Source organism: Rhododendron vialii, chromosome 8a (assembly GCF_030253575.1).
Source record: "Rhododendron vialii isolate Sample 1 chromosome 8a, ASM3025357v1".
In the NCBI taxonomy this organism is placed as follows: domain Eukaryota; kingdom Viridiplantae; phylum Streptophyta; class Magnoliopsida; order Ericales; family Ericaceae; genus Rhododendron; species Rhododendron vialii.
In genome coordinates, this window is record NC_080564.1 from 11,292,593 (window position 1) to 11,317,509 (window position 24,917).

Here is a 24,917-nt window from a genome sequence, read left to right on the forward strand (position 1 = left end):
TAACCCTAAGGACAAACTAGTAAAAATCACTCGAACTCGACCACCCGCTAGTAAAAATAAGTAGTGGAGAGAAAAGCAGTAACAGATCGATGGAGCACATGCAATATCAATTTCAATGACAATCTGGTGGAAGGATTCGCTCTTGTTCCTGGAGTTTGTTTTCTGCGGAAACAAACATCCTGTTTCTTGGCATTTTGGAAAACCACAGGGTAACGGGCTTGATATCATGTGTGCAAGAGCAGTCACAGATCAGATTGAATTCCAACTTCATTATATCCTGGAGGCATATGGGTTTCAGTGCATCCCAAATTCGTGAGAATTGATTCGAGGCGACTGGACTTAGCAGACTTTTTGAAATCCGCATTGGAGCATTCTACCATCTATTTTTTCCCGACAGATTCTGCACCAACACAAACTTCCTTTGAAAGGAAGATGGGGACCTTAATGACATGATAATCTGGAAATTTGGGGCCACATCCCTATTTGGTGCAAAACACAAACCCCAGACAATATTGGAGGAGCATAGTCAGTGAATTGTGCTTATCGCCACAGATCCTCTTTGAAATGTATCTAGGTGGCTGCAATTCCATGAGAAAATTGCAGCAATGAAGATTGTACCTTCGAAACTTAAGTTGTCATATGACAAGCCAACTGAGGGAGACCAAATGAAACTGCTGCTTTTCTGTTGCCTCTAATAGCAACCGTCTCTCTGTTGGACGCATATGACCAGAAGAACCCTTAGAGAGACCAAACCTCGTCCAACCCTAGGAAAAAGGATAATGAAGATCAAAAAGCATACTGAAGGGTTGTCCACCATTTTCCCAAACTATGATTTCTCAAGGCCTAAATATCATGCAACCTGTTGTTTGAGAGAAAGTGATTACGGTGTCAGTTCACCCGAACTCAAATATAGAATTGATATTTAGTGTCAGAGTACAAGATACACAAAGACCAAGATGCCCCCACTCACTAACACATTACATATATCTCTTAATACAGCCAATCTAAGTTGACATCTTCTTTATGCACATGTATCTCTAAATCGTCGAGATAATCCTTAAACTGCTGCCACAGACAGCCAGTTTCTTCATCACATGTCACATTCTTCAGTTTCTCAAGACCCTTTACAGACAATGGCAACTCAGACAATCCCTGACAACCTCTCATGTGGATATTTCTTAGACCACATAAATCACCAATTCGTCCTGGCAATTTGCTCATGCTTATACAGTCAGCTATATCAAGAAAGACCAGTTTCTTGAGGCTTCCAATCGTCTCTGGCACCTCTAACAGTTTTGTACAGGCATGAAGCCTTAGCACTTTTAAATTTTCTAACTTCTCAAATTCTTCAGCAATTGTAACTAGCTCATGGCAGTTAGTGATGCTGAGCTCCTTAAGAGATCGGATTTCACAGAGACAAGCTGGAAATTCAACTAAATCATTACAGTAGTCAATAACAATCTCGGAAAGATATGGCAACATATCTGGGATCTGGATGGTACATTTGCGAAAAGCCTCAGAAATTTCACACATGATAAAGGATATCTTCTGCAAGTTTCTCAGTTTTAGTATGGAATCACTGATGGAAGAGATGAAAACATGCTCAAGTCTGATTCTCTTCAGGCTGGATAAATAACCAAGTAGAGGAATGTTCTGTATCTCAGAAGAGGAAAAACCGTAGTTGGAGATAATTAAAACCTTCAGTTGGTCCATTTTCTCCATGAACTGGGGCAAAGTGTAGTTCCTTGTTTGGATGTTCAGCACTAGAACTTCAGCCTCCGGTAGATGCATGTCATGCCAGTTTGAGGAGAACCTTTCATCTGTAATTAAATGTTATGCAAATAGGGAATTTCAGAAAACGGAGAAGCAAACAGCTAACACTGCAAATTACGTGTAATTTCCAATACACAAGTAAACCTGTGGATATGGACACGAGGCGGGGACAAATGGAATGCTGCCCTTGCTCAATCCACCACCTGGGGAAATCATTGCCTTCTATTTCAATTATCAATCTTTTCCTGTTCTCTATGAGCTCTTGGCTACACTGATGGATAGCTAGCTCTCTAAGTAGATCATGCTGGGTCGCAAAATGCTCATTATAATAGCCACTGATCTCACTTGCATCTTTCCTGTGATCACTTGCATCTTTCCTGTGAGTGAGAACAAAATTAGTTGATCTTGGCGTAATCAGTTCATTTGCCTAGAAGTAAATATCTAATGCCATTGACTAATCCACTGCATTGGAAGGAAAAACAATATGCATTTCAGGCATCCATTCGACAGAGCAACAAGAACATTTACTTGAATAGTTCAAACTTCCCAATTACCCCATACCATTCACTTTTCTTTGGAATTCAACCTCCTCTTTGCAAGTCGACAAAATCCACCAAACAATTGATACGTTGGCTGTCGGAGACTTGGGTGAACTATAGAATATTATAACTTGGAATTAAAAACACATTGAACTATAAAAGGCAACACAATGAGGACCTTGGCAATGACAATGGGCAAAACCTCGGGGTCACCTGAAAAAACCCTATTTTACCATTCATAGCTTAATATGGCCAGATATGAATTAAAAACTGGGTTCGTTTCACGCCATGTAGATTCACAATTTCACGTTCTATTTGCAATCCCTCTCGCCCTTGCGTTCTTAGAATGCTACATTCTTTGATCATAGTAGTCATTTTTGTCATCTTCGTGTTGTAAGTCATCTCTATGATGCCCAGAGGCCTTTGGCCCAACGGCATCAAAAGTGCACTTAGGTATTGAGAGAAAGAAGGTTAGGAGTTCAACTAATCTTTTTCAAGGTGCTAATCAAACTATTTTAACAATACCGACTTTAGCTGATCAGAAAAAAGGTCATCTCTATGATTTTTACTCGTCTTGCCCTCAACAAGAGTGACCTCTGCTTTATCAAATAGGTATCTATCCATTATTCATTTTCTAAGCATTACCGATACCGGATTAAGCTTATTTTTTGTAGGGACCATAAGCAAAGTATTTTAAACAAAATGAGCGACTCCGATCATTTTTTTGAGACCCAAAATGGGACAAAAAAGGGGTTTGTACCCACTGGTACAGATTTTTTGTCTGTACCAGTAGCACAGTTCTACCTTGTAACGACTTGGTCAACCAGACTCCGCAAGGACAGTTCATGGAGAATGGCAATGGCCTCCTCATCATCTTCATCTAGGTTATACAGGCCCACCCACATGTCTATAAGTGCCATGGCAGGGATCCTTCGATCTTCAGGAAATGAAGCCAGGTCCAGGTAACACTCCTTGGACATTTCATCCAAGGAATTTAAGCTGGTTTGGAGACGGATTAAAATTTCATTGTTAGACTCCGAAGAAAAAATAGATTTTTCAGACCACTGCTTCAGCGTCCGCTTCCAGATCTCCTTAGGTTTTCCATAGAGCGACCGACCAACCACTTCAAGAACAAGTGGGAATCCTCCACAGCCTCTCACTATCTGCAATTCGGTGCGACTATATTCAATCAGCTAAGTGTTAACCATAGCAAAGCAAAATACTTCAAAATATGTTAACAAAGGTTCCACTTTTGAATCTTGTCAAAATGTATTTAACATCTGCAGTAGTAGGGCATAGACTTGATAAGAAGGTTAACCATCGCATTGAGATGAATTGGCTCTCAGTACTATGTTAACACAGTTCAGCAAGTCACTATTTAAAAATTCAGCGAATGCAGCTTAATATTTCAAGATCAATTTTGGATGACTATTGGTGAAATTATAGTAAAACAGGCAAAGCATAAATGCATGTGAAGGAAGACATCATTTTAAGTAATGGAGCACGATGACATAAATCCATGGGCTAATAGAGCACGCTGACATGAATGCACGGAATGTAAAGTTGTTTAGTTGACATCATGAGCTTCGATCAAGCAGAATAGCAAAACAAACAATACTCTGGAAGTTGACCACAAGTATTTTAGAGAAGGCTTTGTTAAGTTCAGTTGAGACAAATAAAGATCATGATAATTTTTATAAATACAGGAGTGTGCATGTATATGTTACCTTGTCCACAAGATCATCAGGTATGGATGACCTCCCATCTTTTGGAAATGCTGAATGACGGAAAAGAGCCATGGCATCTTTATCGCCAAGCAGTTTCAGTTTATAAGTAGACTCGAATCTTGGAAAAACAAATCGGGATGTGACCAAAATCTTAATTTCTGGGATTTGAGTCGTCAAATCCTCAATAAGTGATTCCCATCCAGACCATACATCATCCAAGACCAACAATATATGATAAGGTCCAATCTGCTTCAGCATGCGTTCTAATTGATAGCGTTCTAATTGATAGACTGCGTCTTCATCCGTCTGGAACTCAGGCACCTGAACACCACTATGTTCAAACAGGCTCTCAATTACGACCTTGAGGCTTGGTGCCTTCGGAGCAGTGACAAAGAAGATGTTATCCTTGAACATCCCTGTCAGAACATGGTACGGTCAAATGCAGTGTAAATGAACACAACACGTACATTCATTACTAATTTAAAAGCATTCAACACGTACGTTCATTACTAATTTGAGCATTTTTTAATTGAACCGTTCATCAAATCTAAGCTAAAAACTGCACAGATCAAACCCTTCTCAGTCTTTTTTTTTTTGCTCACTTCTCGCGGGTACCCTTAAAATCACATTCTGATCACATTGAGCGGCTCAAATCATTAAAATTTGATCGGAAACTATGAGGTGTTTTTTTAGGTGTCTAATTAGTTGTCTATGGAACCGACCCGTATATATATATACACACACACCTGCGGCAAGTACCCAATTCATTGCTCCTCTTACTCTACTCTCTCCCCCTTTCTCTTATTCTTTACTTTTAATGACTTTCGAAAACAGTACTTATTTGTTTTCTAAGAGATAGGGATGCGGTTAACTTTTGTTTTCTTCGTTTGTATTTTGATACGTAATCTCGGTATTTCAGAGTACCCAACCAATCGAACATGTATTTCCCACCAATTCTCACCTGTCTTTTGTCAGAAACAATCTCATAGTCTGATAACCTGATTCAAGCCGTTGTACAGATAAAGTTATAAGTAAATTCAACAAGCAATCTCATAATTAATTTTTGACTTTACAGCTTTCGTTAATTAGTCCTAAGGAAGTGGTAGAACCAAATATCTTTTAGAGCTAACTAACGAGAGTTCTAGAGCCAAAAATTAAGGGAAAATGATGGTCACGGACATGTTTTGATAATTAATACCCGCTAAGTATATTTTCAGCATTAACAATTGTTCTTAGCATGTCCTTGGAGTGTAGTAATTATCAAAACACGTTATGGGCTGTCATTTTCCCAAAAATTAATTATGATCTTTTTAGGATAAAATGATCAGTGAAATAAGATCTTCGCACTGATTTAAATGAATTGAAAATTAGAGCACTTAATTTTTTTCCTTTTTTTTACAGATCATGTGACATGCACCTGCCCCTTTGACAATTTTTTGGATCCCAGACTACTGGCAGGCCTTATGTGTTAAGAATTGGAAGATAGAGGGGTAGGTTGTAGCGTTCTATATAGTAAGAGGGGGTAAAGTGAAAAACATATATAGATAAAGGGGTTAACAAATAATTAACCCTAAATTCAACAAGCAATCTCATAATCTGATTCAAATTAGCACCACCTAATAAGCATAGATGAGAACACGGACACGAAACACTGTAATTATGAATAAACGGGGAGATGGACTCAGAGGGCGACACGGAAAAAACTGCTAGTGCATATATTAGGATAGATATTTAGTTGTTATTCAGTTGAAATTACATTCGGAATCAGCCATAACTAATATTTACAATTCTCGTTGTTTCAGACTTTCAGCCAAACGAGGGTTCTATTTGCCGAGAAATAAATTTATTCGTACTTTTCTCCTTTTATTATATATTCAGAATATCATAACTCCGAAATAATCTATTAACTAATCCGGTGTACCCTACTTAAAAATAACTACATTTATTGGACATTCCACATGCAATGTTCATACATTCGTGTGACCTCCCAAGTGTCCCAGATGATACGGCAAGCAATTAGGAGTGTTCGTGTTCCTCAAAGAGCACCACTACGTTCACCAATCCGCAAAAACAACAACAAAACGTACCTTTAATTTCCTCGTCGTGACCCACCATCTTCGCCAGCGTAGTCTTCCCACACCCTCCCGGCGCCGAAACCACCACCACCTGCTGCTCTCCACCACTCATCAGCAACGCCTTCACTTCCCTAACCGGCTCCTCAAACCCCACCACAAACCCCCCAACTTTCGGAACCAAACAGCACCCAACAAACCCATTAGTATTACTTTTACAAACCCCTCCGCTTCCCCCCACCCTCGTCTCGATCCTCTCCAACCTCCCATCAATCACATTCACCGTCTCCTGAATCTTCCTACTATCCCTCGAAATCTGCGCCGTCACGTCGATATTAAACAACCTCTCCAGCGACTTGTCGAACGCGATCAGCTTATTGGCGTAGAAGGTCTTGGCGCAGAGGTTCCACCGGCGCACCTTGGCGCACTTTTGCACGAGGCGTTTGCCTTCCTCTAGCTTGTCGGCGAGCATCTTGGTCTCGATCGGGGGCCGGTCGAGGACCCGGTCCAGCTTCTCGATGTCCTCGATGATTGGGGCGATTTGGTTTAGGGTCAATTGGAGTCGTTTCAAGTGGGGCTTGAATTCTATGGATTTGATTGTTACTTCCTCGACGATTTTCAGTACTTGGCCGAATACGGCTCCGAGAAAAGCTCCTCCGACGTCTGCAGGCGTCATGGATGGCATTTTCGGAATGCTTTGTTTGGAACTTGAAGAAAATGGGAGAGAAGAGGAGAAAGGAAAATGGAGAAAAATGAAAGGGAAATTGTACTGTGCACAATCCTAGATTTTTTAATTTTCTCTCATCTTTCTCTCCAAAGTCCAAACCAAACAATTGGAGAGAATTTTTTCAAAATTTTCCTTCCTTTCCACAAGTTGTAGGGTTTTGGTTGTGGAGTGTTGGAAGTGTGGAAATTACTTGGGTGGAGGAGAGAGAGAGACTGAGATCAAAGGAATTCTTTTCACATGTATTTTTTGATCGGCAGATTCTTTTTTATATTATATTATCAAAAGTGAAAGGAACTGGATTGAGACCCATTCCATTCTCAAGGAAACTTCCCCGTTCCCGCGGGCATTAAACTCCTTGTCTTCGTTGGTAAGGAAGAAACAAGACTTCCAAGTCTACGAGCCGACAAATTTTTTCACGGCAGGATGGACACGGTCACGTGGTGGCCGTGCGTGTATCTCTACGGCCCAGATTTGCTTGAAATTTTTTTAGTGCAAAATTATTAAAATACTTCCTCAAATCCAAACAAATTCAGGCAGCCGAGATGCGCTCACGGGTACCATATGGCTGTGTCCACTAGGCACTGAAAAATTTCTTGAGCTGAGCCTGAAACTTGAGCTCAAGGCGAAGCTCGATATGGTCCTGAACGAGCAGAGTCCGATTCATTCATTAAACGAGTCGTGTCTACACAAGCGAGCCGAACTTTTTTGAACTAAGTCGAATTTAGAGTATTGAGCACGGCTCGTTTAGTGCCGCGAGCTTGGAACTTAAGTTCGAGATGGACTCGATTGCAAAATGAGTCGAGACAAGTCGAGCATTAAGCTACTCGCAAGCAGCTTGGTTCTTTTGCAATCATACCCCGGACCAAGCCTATGGATATATGAAGGGAACAACTTGGTATTTGTTGGGCGGTTCAAAAAAAAAAAAAAAACTTGGTATTTGTTGGCAAACGACGACTGAGGATGAGAAAGTTCTCACTCACTTTTCTGCAGAGAGTTGTTCAAGTCCGGTATTCAAGTCCGGAGAATGTTAAAATATCTCCCGAGTGTCGCCACCTAATCCCGAGGATTTTCGTTGGAGACCCTACTCAGGTTCGCAATTTCTCTCGACAATAAACCTGGTTTGTTTGTTTTTGCTAGTGTTCAATCCAGTCAGGCTAGCAGCTTGGAGTATTGGTTACTCTATCACCTTTCATATTTCAGTAGGTTCGGATGGGGATTTGGTTTTGGAACTCTAATTGGAGTATTACCCTACTTCAAAATTCACTCATTATTCTTATTTTCAACTATTACTTTCATTTTTATCTCCATCTATTTTCAATCATTACCCCAATTATTATCATATCTCCCTACTTTATACTTTGTTTGGTTTGTGTTTTAAATTTTTTTTTGAAAAGTAGTAGGGATAATAAATGAGAGAGATAAAGAAAAAAATGTTAGAAGTAGGAAGAATCTAGGGGTTCTTTTTGAAAAAGGAAAAGAACAAGGCATAATCATTGCAAATTTAGATTTAAAATCCAAAATTCCTAAAACGAACAAGCCTTGATGTCTTGGAACCATCCTTATAAACAGGGATGGAGGTAAAGCGGGGGGGGGGGGGGGGGGGGGGGGTGTGTGTTTGTTGTAGCGTAGGCCACCCCTAGTTTAAAAGTAAAAGTAACTTACAATAATTAAATTCAATTTGGCGCTTAATAGTATTCAAACAAATTGATTTTTTTACACTAGTGATTAAAAATAGCGATTTACAAACTCAACAATTTGGATCATGGAAACAATGCCTCCGTGGCTTTCATTTAAGGACCATAATAGGAATAATTTTTTTTCACAAAACCATAATAGAGTTGAATTGAGCCTTTATTAGTTGTTTTATAGAAAATAAAAGACCCGGACAAAAACGGACTTTCACTTGAATACGTATATATTTTAATATTTTGATGTACAATATACAAGTAGACACCCATCAAACAGTGCAACCTCCCCATAAAAAACTTGGCTCTGACGGGGCTTACAAACATCATACAACTCTTCCCAATAGATATCCCAGTAGAACATCTTCTACACCTCCAAACCAGCAAATAACTTCATTGGATAAACCCTAACTTCATTGGCTACTATCCGAAATCCATCTTTTTCTCTTTTGAGAATGAAAGTCATTTCCGAACATTCAAGAGTTATAAATAACCCGAGCAAATAACATTACAATGGTGACTTTGATCTCAAGAGGTTCGAATCCTCCCGTCCCAAAGCATAATCGAACAGAGAGAGAGAGAGAGAGAGAGAGAGAGAGAGAGAGAGAGAGAGATTTTGTACTCTATATGTCTATCCCCTTTTATTTGAGTGATGGAGTTAATAAACAATTAATTTGAACAAAAAAAAGTGCCAAGAAAACAGTGAATTCTTTATATTTATTCGAAGCAAGGCGCAAGGTAGTTTATCAAGGGTTTGAACACCCCACTAATCAGACATTCCAGTGCAAGAAGAATGGTTGATTATTAAATAGGTCATGCCGACATGGCATCTTGCTTAGACAGCTATAGCAAAGCAAGGGGCTGGCAAAGGATCCGGAACCAAGGGGAGGGGAAGCCACATAAAGAGGCTTGCGTATGAACATGTTTGATACGGAGAGAAAAGCAGTACAAGATGGAGAAGATGCAATATCAATTTCAATGAAGCAATCTGTTGGAAGACTTTGCTCTTGTTCCTAGAGTTTGTTTTCTGCAAAAACAAACATCCTGCTTCTTGGCATTGTGGAAAACTATTGGGTAATTCGGGTTTGATATTGTGTGTGCAACTGCAGTCACAGATTAGATTGAATTCTGAAATTCATTATATCTTAGAGGTGTGTTGGGTTTCCAATGTATCCCGAATTCGTGAGAATTCATTGAGGCAAATAGTCTCCGAGGAAAGCAACTTTTTGAAATGTGCATTGAAGCATTCTACCATCTTCTTTTTCCAACATATTCAAAACTCCATTTGAAAAGAAGATGGGGATCTTCATGACATGATACTCCGGAAATTTGAGGCCACGTCCCTCTTTGGTGCAAAACACGACCCTTAGACAACATTGGAGGAGCATAATCAGTTTATTGTGCTTACCGCCAGAGATCCTGCTTTGAAATGTATCCAGGGGGCTGTGATTCCATGGGAAGATTGTGGCCAGGACGAGCATTGAAGATTGTACCTTCAACACCGAAGTTGTCATACACGAAGCAGACGGAAGGAGAACAAACGAAATTGCAGATTTTTGTTGCCTCTAATAGTGACAGCCCCGTCTCTCTGTCGGACGCATATGACCCGAAGAACAGTTAGAGGGAACAAACCTCATCCAATCCTGCGAAAAAGGATAGCGATGATCAAATAGCAATGAAGCACCGATACTCCAAAACTAGTCGCATACGCGTATCGGGTACCAATATGCCCCTATTGGATATGCCAAATAAGTATCATATATTTATTTAAATATTTCTAATTACGAAAACATATTTTTATACGCGCGGATACTTGGGGATACTTTTGGAATACAACGAGGGTTAAATGAAATTCTTTTAAAGGGGCAAACTGTAAATATAATATATGCATATAAAACTCTTCGCAGGATCTCTCTCTCTCTCTCTCTCTCTCTCTCTCTCTCTCTCTCTAAAAAATGCAGTCACACAGTAACACCGAAAAAGACAAGACATATCTCGATTGTCACTACATATAGTATAAACATCATACCTTGTATTTAACTCCTTTTTACTATATTTTACCTATTACATGCATATATATACTGAACCAATGACGAATAAATGTATACAGTACATCTACATATATTTTTGTCTATTTACGCGTAGAAGAGGACTACTAATTATAAAAATAAATAACCTAGACAGATGTATGCCCAACGTATCCATATCCTATTTTTTGAGTTTTGCCGTATCACCGTACCCATATGGTGTCGTATCTGTATCCCGTATCCATATCTATGCTTCATAGTCAAAAAGCATAACAAAGGGATGTCCACCATTTTCCCAAACTATGATTTCTCAAGGCCTAATTATCATGCAGCCAATCTAAGTTGACATCTTCTTTATGCACATGTATCTCCAAATCGTCAAGATAATCCTCAAAATCCTGCCACAGACAGGCAGTTTCTTCATCACACGTGACACTCTTCAATTTCTCAAGACCCTTCACAGACAACGGCAACTCAGACAATCCCCAACAACCAGTCATGTGGATCTTTCTTAGACCACATAAATCACCCATTTGTCCAGGCAATTTACTCATGCCTATACAGTCAGAAATATCAAGGAAGTCCAGTTTCTCAAGGCTTCCAATCGTCTCTGGCAGCTCTAACAGTTTTGTACAGGCATGAAGCCTTAGCACTTTTAAATTTTCTAACTTCTCAAATTCTTCAGCAATTGTAACTAGCTCATGGCAGTTAGTGATGCTGAGCTCCTTAAGAGATCGGATTTCACAGAGACAAGCTGGAAATTCAACTAAATCGTTACAGTAGTCAATAACAATCTCGGAAAGATATGGCAACATATCTGGGATCTGGATGGTACATTTGCGAAAAGCCTCAGAAATTTCGCACATGATAAAGGATATCTTCTGCAAGTTTCTCAGTTTTAGTATGGAATCACTGATGGAAGAGATGAAAACATGCTCAAATCTGATTCTCTTCAGGCTGGATAAATAACGAAGCAGAGGAATGTTCTGTATCTCAGAAGAGGAAAAACCGTAGTTGGTGATAATTAAAACCTTCAGTTGGTCCATTTTCTCCATGAACTGGGGCAAAGTGTAGTTCCTTGTCTTGATGTTCAGCACTAGAACTTCAGCCTCCGGTAGATGCATGTCATGCCAGTTTGAGGAGAACCTTTCATCTGTAATTAAATGTTATGCAAATAGGGAATTTCAGAAAACGGAGAAGCAAACAGCTAACGCTGCAGATTACGTGTAATTTCCAATACACAAGTAAACCTGTTGATATAGACACGAGGCGGGGACAAATGGAATGCTGCCCTTGCTCAATCCACCACCAGGGGAAATCATTGCCTTCTATTTCAATTATCAATCTTTTCCTCTTCTCTACGAGCTCTTGGCTACACTGATGGATAGCTAGCTCTCTAAGTAGATCATGCTGGGTCGCAAAATGCTCATTATAATAGCCACTGATCTCACTTGCATCTTTCCTGTGAGTGAGAACAAAATTAGTTGATCTTGGCGCAATCAGTTCATTTCCCTAAGAATAGTAAATATCTAATGCCATTGACTAATACATTGCAATGGAAGAAACAACAATATAATGCCTACAGGCATCCACCAAACAGAGCAACATGAACAGTAGCTTGAATAGTTCAAACTTCCCAATTACACCATACCATTCACTTTTCTTTGGATTTCAACCTCCTCTATGCAATTTGACCAAATCCACCAAACAGCTGATATGTTGGCTGTTGGAGATTTTGGTGAACTATAGAATATTATAACATGGTATTAGACATGTATGAACTATAAAATGCAACACAAGGAATGGCGATAACAATCGACAAAACCCCAACCCCTCGGGGACTGCTGGAAACCCCCCCTATCTTTCCCTTGATAGCTGAATATGTACAGACCTTAAATTAAAAAATGGTTATATATTCTTTTCACGCTACGAAGATTTACAATTTCACAATTGATTTGCAATCCCTCTCGCCTTGCGTAAGAATACTAGTTTCTTGGATCATAGTAGTCATTTTCATAATCTTCCCGTTGTAAGTCATCTCAATGATTTTCACTCCTCTTTCCCTCAACCAGTGTGACATCTGCTTTATCAAATAAACATCTATCTAGTATGCATCTTCTAAGCAAATGCATAAGATTACATATGAGACAAGCCTTGTTGACAAAGAATTGGTCAGTTTAGAGATCAAGAACCACGAATACCTCGTAAAGACTTCGCCAATCAAACTCCGCATGGACAGTTCTTGGAGAATGGCAATGGCCTCACCATCTTCATCTAGGTTATACAGTCCCACCCACATATCTATAAGTGCTGTGGCAGGGATCCTTTGATCTTCAGGAAATGAAGCCAGGTCCAGGTAACACTCCTTGTACATTTCATCCAATGAATTTACGCTGCTTAGGAGACGGATTAAAATTTCTTTGTTAGAATCTGAAGAAAAAATAGATTTTCCTTCAGACCACTGCTTCAGCGTTCGCTTCCAGATCTCCTTAGGTTGGCCACGGAGGGATCGGCCAACCACTTCAAGGGCTAGTGGGAATCCACCACAGTCTCTCACTATCTGCAATCAGGTGCCACTATATTCAATCAGTCAAGTCTAAACCTCAGCAAAGCAAAATATTTCTAGATATGTCAACAGAGCTCCATTTTTGAATCATGCAAAATGCATTTAAAATGTGCAGTTGTAGGGTGTAGACTTGGTAAGAAAGTTTAACCATCACACATAGATGAATTGACTCTCAGTATTAGGTATAACACAGTTCAGCAAGTCACCATTTCAAAATTCAGAGAATGCAGTTTAATATTTCAAGATTAATTTTTGGACGACTATTGGTGAAATAATTGTAACACAGGCAAGCATAAATGCATATGAAGGAAGACATCGTTTTAAGTAATGGAGCATGATGACATAAATGCATGGGCTAATAGAGCACGATGACATGAATGCATAGAATGTAAAGTCGTTTAGTTGACATCATGAGCTTTGATCAAGCAGAAAAGCAAAACAAGACTCTGGTAGCCGACCACGAGTATTTTAGAGAAGGCTTTGTTAAGTTCCGTTGAGACAAATAAAAATCATGCTAATATTTATATATACAGGAGTGTGTAAACATGTTACCTTATGCACAAGATCATCAGGTACAGAAGATCTTCCATCCTGTGGAAATGCTGAATGACGGAAAAGAGCCATGGCATCTTTATCGCTTAGCAGTTCCAGTCTATAAGTAGACTCGAATCTTCGAAAAACAAATCGGGATGTGACCAAAATCTTAATTTCTGGGATTTGAGTTGTCAAATCCTCAATAAGTGATTCCCACCCAGACCATACATCATCCAAGACCAACAATAGAGGATTAGGTCCAAACTGCTTCAGCGTGCGTTCTAATTGGTAGATTGCTTCTTCATCCGTCTGGAACTCAGGCACCCGAAAACCCCTATGCTCAAATAGGGTCTCAATTACGACCTTGAGGCTGGGTACCTTTGGAGCAGTGACAAAGAAGATGTTATCCTTGAACATCCCTGTCCGAACACGGTCCGGTCAAATAAAGTGCAAAGGAACACGATATAAACGTTCATTACTAATTCAAAAACATTCAATAGGCTAAAATGCAAAACTAAGTGATAAAAGAGCTAGAAGACATTCATCTGTTTGTTGGTTAGTTATCCTCATCAGCATGGGTGATTAGAGTTGGTTACACAGTTTGTTAAGGACTGAGCTTGATAAGGAGAACACACACACACATATGTGTGTATACGTATTGTTGTTAATCCCTCTTGATACACGCAGCAAGTATCCAATTCATTGCTCACCTTACTCTACTCTCTCCCCCTTTCTCTTATTCTATACTTCTAATGACTTTCAGAAATAGTAATTATTAGTTTTCTTCATTTGTATTCTAAGAGATAGGGATGCGGTTAACTTTTGTTTTCTTCATTTGATTTTGATGTGTAATCTCAGTACAAATACCCAACCAATCGAACATGAATTTCTCACCAATTCTCACCTTTCTTTTGGCAGAAACAAACTGGTTAAATAAGAAACTTCTCCTTCTCTCAATCTCTTGCCAACTCTCACATCATTTCTACTCCACACATGAGGGAAAATTCCTTTTTCTAGTTTTTGTCATCTATCTCCGCATTGCTCACTATACGGCTATGATGCACCGACACGGACACGGACACCGAAACCGACACCGGGACACGGGAATTCTAAAAAAATGGCGACACGGACACGGCGGGGGACACGCCACGTGTATATTTATTTATTTATTTATATATATAAATAAATAAATGATTATAGTTTGGCACCCAAAAATTTTAAAAATATTATAATTTGGCCCCAATTTTTTTAAAAAAATTACAGTTTAACCCCCAATTTTTTCAAAAATTACAGTTTGGCCCCCAATTTTTTTTTTAAAATTGCAGTTTGGCCCCTGCCGTGTCCCCATCGGTGTCCCCAGCCGTGTCCCCGCGGTGTCCCCGTGAAAAATTCAAATTAAATTATGGGACACACCACGTGGCGTGTCCCGTACGTGTCCCCGCGGTGTTCCCGTGTCCGACACTGCGATACCTCGACCTCTAGAGGTGTCGGTGCTTCATAGCTATACGGGCTGTTGATTAACACAATCAAATGCTAGACAATCTTAAAGAGCTGATATCTCAAGTCTTATTGACAAATTTAACAAGCAATCTCATAGTCTGATTCAAATTAGCACCACCTAATAAGCATGGATGTGGACACGGACACGGAACATAGTAATTATGAATAAACGCGGAGACAGACTAGGTGGGCAACAAGGAAAAAAATGCAAGTACATATATTAGGATAGATATTTAGTTGTTATTCATATGAAAATTACATCCGAAATCAGCCATATCTAAAAGTATTTTTACAATTCTTATTGTTTCAGATTTCAGTCAAGCGACGGTTCTATTTGCTCAAAAATAAATTTATTCCTACTTTCCCCCTTACATTTTCAAGATATCGTAACTCCGAAATAATCTTCCAAAATTATAACCCATCCCTGTCATTTTTCATCCGTGTTCAAGTTGAGATAGGGGTGTCTCTGAAGCGTCGCCAGTGTATCCCCGCTTAAAAATAATTATATTTATTGGACACGCCACGTGGGGTGTCCCCCACGGCAACTAGGAGTGTCCGTCCTCCACAAATAGCACCACTATGTTGGAAAATATTTGAGGATTTAATATTTTCTTTTAAGTGAACGTAAATTGTCTCTTTTTGGAGTTGTGTCTTTTCAAGGGCACCTGTTCACTATGGACGGATGCGTTTTTTATGAACAAAGATGTCCCTTTCCCTAGTGACCATTCTTAGTCACAAGTTGGTCTATAAATATAAGTTCTCTTATTCTTTCTTAGGGGATTTGGAAAGTTGTTTTTGTCCATAGATTCATTTAGTCAGAGTCATTTATTTTGAGAGACTAAAAAACACTAGAAGATTCGACAGACCCAAGGGGCGTTCAATCAAGTAGTGCTGGGACATAGATGTCCATGCAAACTGCAAGCACCATAGTGGGGACGGATCTGTCTGAAGTACAAACTGTCCCACTCGCCTTGATCACTAATTTGTTATCATCGTTTTCCTGGTTCTGAGGACTAATTTTATCAGCATTCTAATGTTAATGATTTCGTAAACATATTTACCAACACACCACATTCACCAATCAGCAAAAACAACAACAGAACGTACCTCTAATTTCTTCATCATGACACACCATCTTCGCCAACGTAGTCTTCCCACACCCTCCCGGCGCCGAAACCATCACCACCTGCTCACCACCACTCACCACCATCACCTTCACTTCCCTAACCGGCTCCTCAAGCCCCACCACAAACCCCCTAACCCTCGGCACCAAACAGCACCCAACAAACCGATTATTATCACAAACCCCTCCCCCGACCGTCGTCCCAACCATCGTCCCGATCCTTTCCACCTTCCCGTCAATCCTATTCACCGTTTCCAGAATCTTCTTACTATCCCTCGAAATCTGTGCCGTCACGTCGATCTGAAAGAACCTCACGAGCGAATTATCGAACGCGATCAGCCTCTTGGCGTGCAAGGGTTTCGCGTAGAGGTTCCACCAGCGCACCCCGGCGCACTTTAGCACGAGGCGTTTGCCTTCCTTCAACTTGTCGGTGAACATCTCGGTCTCGATGTTCGGTCGGTCGAGGACCCGGTTCAGCTTCTCGATGTCCTCGATTATTGGGGTGATTTGGTTCAGGGTCGATTTGAGTCGGTTCAAGAGGGGTTTGAATTCTACGGTTTTGATGGTTACTTCCTCGACGGCTTTCAGTAGCTCGCCGAATACGGCTCCGAGAAGAGCTCCTCCGACGAACGCAGCCGCCATTGATGGCTTGCGGTAGTGGGGTTTGGGGAACGGAGATTTTGAAGTGAAGGAGTGCGGTAGTGAGGAAATTGCTCGGGAGTTTTCGGAGGAATTTAATAATTGGAGTAGAGGAGAAAAGGATAAGTATGAAAGGAACTTTTGCAGATATGTTTTCAAGAGTGAAAGGAATTGGATTCCGATTTTTATTATAGTGGAGGAATTTTGAATTGGTGGGTGTTGGGGTTTTGGAGCGAGAGCTTGATCAGCTGAAACTTCGCCGTTCCCGCGTGCATTGACTAGACATTTTCGTTGGTGAGGAAGAAGACAACAGAAGACTACCAAGTCTACTGGCTGCAGGACCGTCGTCAAATTCGTTTTGAACAAGTTTATCAATACTTAGTTAAAAAAACTTGTGAATAGTATATATTTTTTATTTTGTCTACTCATATTTTTTTTAATATTACACCAACACTATCTATTTAACCTATGGACCTTGCTACTGGTACAGCAAATTTTACACAGACAACGCATACAGCGCGCGTTTGGGCCCATCTCGGGTCCAACAAAGATAATCGGAGCCGCTCATTTTGTTTAATATATTTTTCTTAAGGTCCTTGTAAAAAATCAGCTTCATCCGAAAATGATAAGGGCATTTGCGAAGCGTCCAAAATCCCTGTAAAAGAATTCTAAAGCGATTTTGGACCCTTCGCAAATGCTCTTATCGTTTTCGGATGAAGCTGATTTTTTACAGGGACCTTAAGAAAAATATATTGAACAAAATGAGCGGCTCCAATTATCTTTTTTGGACCTGAGACGGGCCCAAACGCGCGCTGTACGCGCTATCTGTGTAAAACCTGCTGTACAAGCAGCATTTCTGTTAACCTATTCTCTATTAAAATACATATTTCTTCAACCTTTTCTTTTATTCTATTATTATAATATGAGAGAGAGGGAGAAAGGGAAAGGGAGAGAGAGAGAGAGAGAATTAAATAATCACACAAAATTGGATTCTTGATGACCAGATGAACAGTGGTTCTCTATTAATACCTAACCAATTTTTGAAAGCTATTTTAGCTCCTTTTTTACCTCTTTTACTACAGCCTGTTTTTTCTGTTCTCCTTAGGTAAAATAGCTAAAATAGTCATTTTACATTATCTGATAAACTTGCTCTTAGACCCAAAATTTATGTGTGCAAAAACTAGCCTGAAACTCGAGCCCAAATTCGAACTCGAGCATGTTTAAACAAATTGTGTGTCCAGCTCGTTAATAAAACGAGCAGAGCTTTTTTAGCCGAGTCGAGTTTTGAAATGCTGAGCTTGACTTGTATGCTCCATGAAGTACAGATACTTTATTTTTGTCTCCCTATCACGTATTTTACACGTATCGAATATGGATATGCTTGGATACGTGTCCGATACGCTTTTTAGAGTATCTTGTTTCTGAAATTATTTTTTGGCGTCCGAATATATTTCGGATACACTCGAATATGTTTTGAATACGCGCGGGGTAAAAATATTATTACCTAAAATATATGAGTCAAACTGTAATTAGAACTATATAAAAACATAACAAAGAACATTCTCCCTTGATATTCTAAGGAGCCAGGCTATTTGCAACTGCGAATTTATTATATGTAGCCAATTCATAAGAAAGAATCCAAAAATTTCCTTTTATGAACTGACTACATGAAGCAAATTCGCAGTTGTATTTAACGGCACCCATTCTAAATTATCTCTTTAAACAAAAATACCACCACAAGTATTATCTTGTATTATTGGGGGTAGAAAATTGGAGCTAATGATTTTATATGAATATTATTATTTATGTCAATCCTTACAAATGCGTGGTAAAATAAATTTGATTTGCATGTAAACCGTAAAAAGGAAGCTGTCAAGACTTAAACTCAAACCTAAAGTGAGAAAACAAAGCATTATACTGTTGGCTATCTCTACTTAACTGTCATTTATGCGAAATGACGGCTCAGGAGCATTAACAAATATTTTCAGCATGTCTTTGACGAATATTAATTATCAAAACACGTCAATAACAATCATTTTTCCTATATTTAATAATTATTGGGGCCCTTAGCAATGACCTCTTGGGCCTTACCGTAGGGCCTGCTGGGCGATGGGAAGAACTAGGAGAGTAAGTTATTTGAGAGTAATTGCTGGAAAATGATATTGGCACTCCAAAAATTGATGCAGGCACCCCAAAATCATGTTTTTCCTCTCTATGTTGCTGAACCATGTTTCAATTGAATTTGGCTTGTAAAATCTGAACCGTTAAATGCAAAAATAAACGGTTGCGATGCAACTGCATAGACTCTTTGCAGTTGAACTGCAGAGAAGCCACGTCATTTCAATTTCCAAATTACCAACTTGATAGAAATGGTATCATACTCACCAACTTGATAACAATAACAAACTGATAAAAACAAAGCTTACAACACATTTTAAGCGCTACAAAGATTACACCAAAGCGAAAAGAGAGATTTATACAGAAACGCAATTCTAGTTATGAAGAAACGATAGTTACTCAATCTTCTTCATCCTAACCTCCGCCTTCCTCTCTCCCGCGACCTTATTCCTAATTTTGCTCAATACCTTTTGATCAACCATCTCATAGTACTTTTTGACCTGCATCCTTAATCGTTCCCCAAACCCCTTGATCTTGTCCTCGTACTTCACGTAGATTGGAGGCACGGTCATACCCAACACAATTCCTGCACGCACGCACACATCCACAAGAACATGGTATCATATATACTTACTCGCCTGTGCGATTTGCAATTTGATTGTTCAATCCACTATGAGTTCCAACCAATTCGGGGTTAGATTTAAATGAAGGATCTTACCCTTCAATTTGTGTTCACATCAAACGCTACATTCATGTGATTCTGCACGATTGACTACGATTTGATTTTGCACATTTGTCTAGGATTCAATTTTGTTTCTATCTTGGTTGCATAATGCATAAAACAATTTCAGTTGCACCTTTTTAGTGAAGAAAGAAGGAGAGAAATCAACTATAATTGTATTGACTTTATTTTGTTGAGGAAAACACGAAGTTAAAAGGTTAACAGTTGCATGGCCTTTTCCCGTCACTAATACTAATAATATGAAACGACATTATAACACGGATAAACAGGTCGAGTTAGGGTCAAACCCCAATATTATTAATAGAAATTGTGCTGTTGATTTTTTTTCCCCGAATAAGGGGTTGCAGGAGTAAACTTGAAGGCATACGTAACTTCTTCCAACTAAATAAGAATTCATGTAAAAACTACTTTAGGGCTAATATAGTCTTTTGCCTCATCTACGAAGTTAATGTGACCAGTGACCACCCCTCTTCTTTTTCTTTTTTTTGATCCGCACCACCCCCCTTTTAGTCAACTTAATAGTAAGAGAGGAGTTCTATTAGAGTACAAGTTACAAAATAAGAATCACTCATGACATAAAAATACACCGTTATAAACATTTTTATTACAAACTTCATATCTATCAAGGATTAGTTTGATGAAATTCTTTTTGCTGTTCAAAAAAAAAAAGAAAGTTTGATGAAATTTAACTTTTTGGAGACCACAAACTATAACAATGTTTCCATATACTTGATACTTTTACTATAGATACAACTCTTTTTTGGCCATGACACGGCAACACGACATGGTCGAGATGGACCGGACACGGACCAAAATGACATGACGCGAATAAGCACGAAAAATAAATGGGTCGTCGGGTAAGGTTGCATGGGAGAATCCTAAAACGAACCTGATATATATGGAGTACATGACACGAACACGTACGCGACTCAACACCTATAAACACTTCACTTATTTAAGTTGATATATTCTTCTATTACACACTATTTGTACGTTATATGCACATATATAGAAACAAGACATAGTATTAAAATGTGATTAATCCACGAATCACAATTGCAACAAATTTATTCACCATTCGATTTGAAACTTGACAAAAAAGTGCATGGTAATTAAATCTACAGAGGAAGGGAGAGAGACATTGACCTGTGCAGAGAAGTGTGAGTAGATCAAAGTGACTTCCCAATTCGGAAACAACCCACAAAGCAGCTATTGTTCCAGCAAAGGTAAAACAATCGCCCTCTACAGCCACCCTAAGCATCCACCGGATAATTCCTTCTTCAATCCCTGACTTGAATTTACGGGCCATCTCCACTACTCTCTGTTCTGAAATTTCTAGCCCTGACAAGTCCGGTGGTTCTCTGAAATCAAACTCATCGATTAACATGGTTCTTAGAGCCGGAGCTAGCTGGCGTACGTATTTTAGTGTCTTTGCTATTTTACCACTGAAAGAGGGCATTAAATATTAGATTAGCGTCATTTGGAATGTCTAAAATGCATGATAACGAATTTTCTTGGGACGAATCTTTGTCGCTTGACCCGATTAAAGCAAGGCAAAGACCGGCCCCTTAATTTCTATTAGTACAATTGGAGTATTATTTTTTATTAAAACTGGTTTCTTGTCTTTTTAGCGACAAACCTAGGAAAAATAAAAAAAAGCTAACTTGTAACTGAAACAATCCTGTACACAAAATGTCTAAATACTCTCCAAAATGCTTGGTTTCTATAACTAGATATCCTTCATGTGGTGATGAATTGTGCACCAGAAGAGTGCATTATCGCGTACGTGAAACTAACGGATTGCCCATTCCTGCTGGAGGCAAATGCAACTAAAAACTCAACCAGCCATATAGTATTGCTCCCACTGTTGGCATTACTATTTGAACTTCGACAATTTTGCATCATTTTCAGCGACCACAAAATGCCATTTCCAGAGCTTCTCGATTCAAAATAACATTAATCCAAATCATGATTAACTATTGTTTGAGCGAATTTATTTCTCACGGTAAGGGTGTGTTTGCGATAGCTGTAGATACAGATTTTAGATTTTTAACTTCAATTCTGCTGCAGATTTTAGATTCCGGATTTTAGTAGATATTGAGAAACCTATTGGCCGGTTGCACTTGTGAGATTATGCAAATTTTATTCTTCTAAGTTGCAAAAATCCCAAAAGCTACCCAATCTCACTTTTGAATTTTGAAAATTTCTAATTCCTTTTCCAGGTTCTCACATATTCTAAAAATCAGTTATGTAGATTTTCTTTGGAAAACATTTTAAACTGTTTTTTAGAAGCTAGAATCTGAAAATCTGTAAAAATAACTTTTTGCAAACACCCAATAACTATTTTAGCACTAATGCAAAGAAGTCCAATATAGGGACCTATAATACAATATTCCATCCAAGGTCTTAAATATGATTGCAATGAAATCCATGATAATTCAAATTCGGATTAGTAACTGCTCTATTTCCTCACTCCAGAGAGAGGATTGATCGAGCAGATACCGGCTACCGCGCACAATGCGACGGTGTCGGAGGATTTAAAAACCATTGCGATAGCTACACTATTTCAAACATTCGACACAATCACAATCATACCATTATGTACACAACCAACCATCGATTCCCTTTTTTCGTTCGAAAAACGAAGAAATTCTATGCACACATATATGGATTGGTACGTTTATGTAGTGCGAATTAGGGAAAGGAGTTTTACTTGTTCAAGAGCCTAAGAATGTTGCCCCACAAGAATGCCGAAGTAACGACCACCATCCCCGCCCAAGAGATCAGAGTGAGAAAGTTGAACTCATAGACATCCAGCAATACCCATATCGCGGTTGCCACCAAAAGAACACTTGTACTCATCAGCTTCTTCCTCCTCCACAGCACCACATCTCTCACTATATTGCAGTCATCAGCATCTCTCACAACCACACCTGTGACAACTAACACGACATGGGTTAGAAAAGAGAAGAGGTGATTCGGTCACAGAGACCAGTGAGTCATTGCTACAAATTAGCTATAGATAGGTTCATGAGCTCCAAATTGACTATAGATTCATGAGATCGAAGACTTTTTTGGCCCAACGGCATCAAGAGCACTCAGTCCCTCAGGATAGAAAAAGTCGGAGTTCAACTATTCTTTTAAGGTGCTAATATAACTATTGAAGGTGCTAATATAACTATTGAGACAGTACTGATTTTGCCGATAAAAAATTGAAAAAAAGAAAAGAAAAGTAAAAAGAACATACCTTCCGGCTGAGAAGACTGGGATTCTTTAGACATACTGAAAACGAATACTAATAAGATGGTAGGAAATAGAAGTGAGGACAGAGAGATTGGTGGTCAGTTTATTGAGCTAGTGTGCTTTGTAATGGCAGCTGATTCGGTGAGGTTAATTTGAGTTTGGGAATTGAAGTGATTTTGGCTTCACACGTGGAAAGGGAAGGGCGGAAACGTGGAAGCCATGCAGGCCCTCTTTCTCCTAGCTGGCACTGTCCATATTTGTATCTTACTCATCTCGTACTCGCAAATGTCTTCAGGATAAAATTCATGGTTGCCAGGTTTGTCCTGTTTGGTGGATTTGATCCCCATACACGATCATCAGGATTCGATTATTCAAATCAAGTCGCAAAAAAGTAATTTTTTTGTGAATTTCTTTATTTTAACACGGTATGGCTTGTTTTTTACCGGATCGAGAAGAAAATTAATTGAGGTGTGCACAGACTGAACTGGACACCTTTAAACGTCAAAAAAAAGATTAGGTAATTTCACGTTAAAAAAAGTAACAAGGATAAAAACATTATTTTAATTACCAAAAACAGAAATTGGAAATTACAAGCGCAAGAACAGTAGCCTCCATCGAATCAGAAGCTATGAAAAATCAAGATACTTCCACCAACGTCGAGAGATGAAGGTAACTCATGATGAATCGGGAGTTAGAGCCTTAGACCATGGCAGGAAGAGAGAAGGGACTCTTGTACGCTTTCTTTTTTGCTGAGGTGGACATAACACCCGATTCTGCTTAATTTCACCATGACATAAAATCCGGTTTTGTTTTTAACCTCTTTGTTGTATGCCCCAATTGTGCTTTCACCATGACACTAATTAGAAAGAACTTGAGTAGCAAACTGAGAGGTCTCGTAATTTGATTCGAGTATATCTCCCTTTGAAATCGAAAACGGTCAGATCCCTACTATAAAAATGATGTTGATACTAACCAAACACCATAAAATATAAAGAAAGGAGACACGAAAAAAGGCGACCACTGTAGACGGAAACAAAGCGAAACGATCTAAGCAAACACCGAGAAAGAATATGTGCGGACAGTTGTAACGGATATATATCTAGAATGCAATGAACAATTTTGTTACATGCTTTATTCCTATAACACAATAATTAATCGTGCGGTTGATCCAAATGAAACGGGATTTTTATTGTAATTTTTTTTTCCCCCGATTGGGAAGGCAGTGTAGGGTGTCTAAAAATAAGGCAATTCCGACAAAAAGTCCACCATATTTTGAGCATTCCAGCAAGGTACGTACTCAGCTCGTGATGGGCTTGGGTTTGGCAAAGGAGGCTCATCCATTTTCAACTGGGCAAACAAAACCAACCTCCTATGAAGCCCAAGCACGTCTCAGAAATTGGCTAAAAAATACTTTCCTGTAATAGCCATGCAGCTATCAACGTTATGCCCCAAAACTCGTGCTATCCAAGTATCCAACGAAATCCAATTTGTCAAAAGAAAAAGGAAGGGAAAATGACAGCTAATGACGTGTTAAAACGAAATCCAACGAAATAGTAGTGACACCACCACCGAGGTGGGCCCATGTGATGCTCCAGGGACATACATTTTGCTTTGATTGGAGGCATTTTCACTGATCAATAAGTTATGATCAGGATCAGTCTGGGGTCCACAAGACCGTGGGCTTGAGCAACCCCGAGCTAGGGCAACTAAAAAATATATTCATGTTAATGTATATGTTTATATTTTAACAAATATATAGCTCAAAGGGTGTAGCTAGTTTGTTGGTCAACAACATGCATTTAAGATCCCACAAGGAAGGTCATAGGTTTAATACTTGTTCCCACTATCCCCTCTCTCTCTCTCTCTTCACTAAAGCTAACAAGAGAGTAAGAGATACATTTA

At 39.2% G+C, this 24,917-nt stretch overlaps 3 protein-coding genes across 6 annotated transcripts; all 3 read right to left on the reverse strand.

Moving 5' to 3' along the window:
• Positions 1 to 880: 880 nt before the first annotated feature.
• LOC131336603 (probable disease resistance protein At5g66900) lies at positions 881 to 7,097 on the reverse strand. 2 transcript variants are annotated; one of them, XM_058372510.1, is made up of 5 exons: positions 6,127 to 7,097; positions 4,040 to 4,455; positions 3,117 to 3,475; positions 1,918 to 2,150; positions 881 to 1,820 (listed from the first exon to the last, which is right to left on the reverse strand). In XM_058372510.1, exons 1-5 carry the CDS (start codon positions 6,794 to 6,796, stop codon positions 991 to 993), a joined length of 2,508 nt encoding a protein of 835 aa, XP_058228493.1. In that variant the 5' UTR covers positions 6,797 to 7,097; the 3' UTR covers positions 881 to 990. The 2 variants fall into 2 exon arrangements, with proteins under 2 accessions (XP_058228493.1, XP_058228494.1); XM_058372511.1 differs by having other exon boundaries at positions 1,918 to 2,129; positions 6,127 to 7,092.
• A 2,040-nt stretch (positions 7,098 to 9,137) lies between these two features.
• LOC131336604 (probable disease resistance protein At5g66900) lies at positions 9,138 to 17,172 on the reverse strand. Of its 3 annotated transcripts, none has more exons than XR_009202887.1 (6): positions 16,258 to 17,172; positions 13,669 to 14,069; positions 12,752 to 13,110; positions 11,801 to 12,012; positions 10,763 to 11,703; positions 10,029 to 10,166 (listed from the first exon to the last, which is right to left on the reverse strand). XR_009202887.1 is itself a non-coding variant. In XM_058372513.1 (5 exons), exons 1-5 carry the CDS (start codon positions 16,913 to 16,915, stop codon positions 10,868 to 10,870), a joined length of 2,466 nt encoding a protein of 821 aa, XP_058228496.1. In that variant the 5' UTR covers positions 16,916 to 17,172; the 3' UTR covers positions 9,138 to 10,867. The 3 variants fall into 3 exon arrangements, 1 of the variants encoding a protein (XP_058228496.1); XR_009202888.1 differs by having other exon boundaries at positions 10,035 to 10,166; positions 10,700 to 11,703; XM_058372513.1 differs by having other exon boundaries at positions 9,138 to 11,703.
• A 2,092-nt stretch (positions 17,173 to 19,264) lies between these two features.
• Positions 19,265 to 23,143, reverse strand: LOC131336605 (reticulon-like protein B13). The gene is made up of 4 exons (XM_058372514.1): positions 23,020 to 23,143; positions 22,486 to 22,705; positions 20,919 to 21,133; positions 19,265 to 19,616 (listed from the first exon to the last, which is right to left on the reverse strand). The coding sequence occupies exons 1-4, from the start codon at positions 23,051 to 23,053 to the stop codon at positions 19,426 to 19,428; spliced, it is 660 nt and encodes a 219-aa protein (XP_058228497.1). The 5' UTR covers positions 23,054 to 23,143; the 3' UTR covers positions 19,265 to 19,425.
• Between the last annotated feature and the right edge of the window lie 1,774 nt (positions 23,144 to 24,917).

Bases quoted from the DNA above. Each gene is read 5' to 3' on its own strand.
- LOC131336603 (XM_058372510.1), bottom strand. From the start codon at position 6,796: ATGCCATCCATGACGCCTGCAGACGTCGGAGGAGCTTTTCTCGGAGCC. The intron at 3,476-4,039 runs GTAACATATACA...ACCGAATTGCAG, and splicing joins CTGATGATCTTGTGGACAAG to ATAGTGAGAGGCTGTGGAGG. The intron at 1,821-1,917 runs GTTTACTTGTGT...ATTTAATTACAG, and splicing joins CCTCGTGTCCATATCCACAG to ATGAAAGGTTCTCCTCAAAC.
- LOC131336604 (XM_058372513.1), bottom strand. From the start codon at position 16,915: ATGGCGGCTGCGTTCGTCGGAGGAGCTCTTCTCGGAGCCGTATTCGGC. The intron at 14,070-16,257 runs GTACGTTCTGTT...GTGTTCGGACAG, and splicing joins TCATGATGAAGAAATTAGAG to GGATGTTCAAGGATAACATC. The intron at 11,704-11,800 runs GTTTACTTGTGT...ATTTAATTACAG, and splicing joins CCTCGTGTCTATATCAACAG to ATGAAAGGTTCTCCTCAAAC.
- LOC131336605 (XM_058372514.1), bottom strand. From the start codon at position 23,053: ATGTCTAAAGAATCCCAGTCTTCTCAGCCGGAAG. The intron at 22,706-23,019 runs GTATGTTCTTTT...TAGTTGTCACAG, and splicing joins CCAGTCTTCTCAGCCGGAAG to GTGTGGTTGTGAGAGATGCT. The intron at 21,134-22,485 runs GTAAAACTCCTT...GTTTGATTTCAG, and splicing joins ATTCTTAGGCTCTTGAACAA to AGAACCACCGGACTTGTCAG.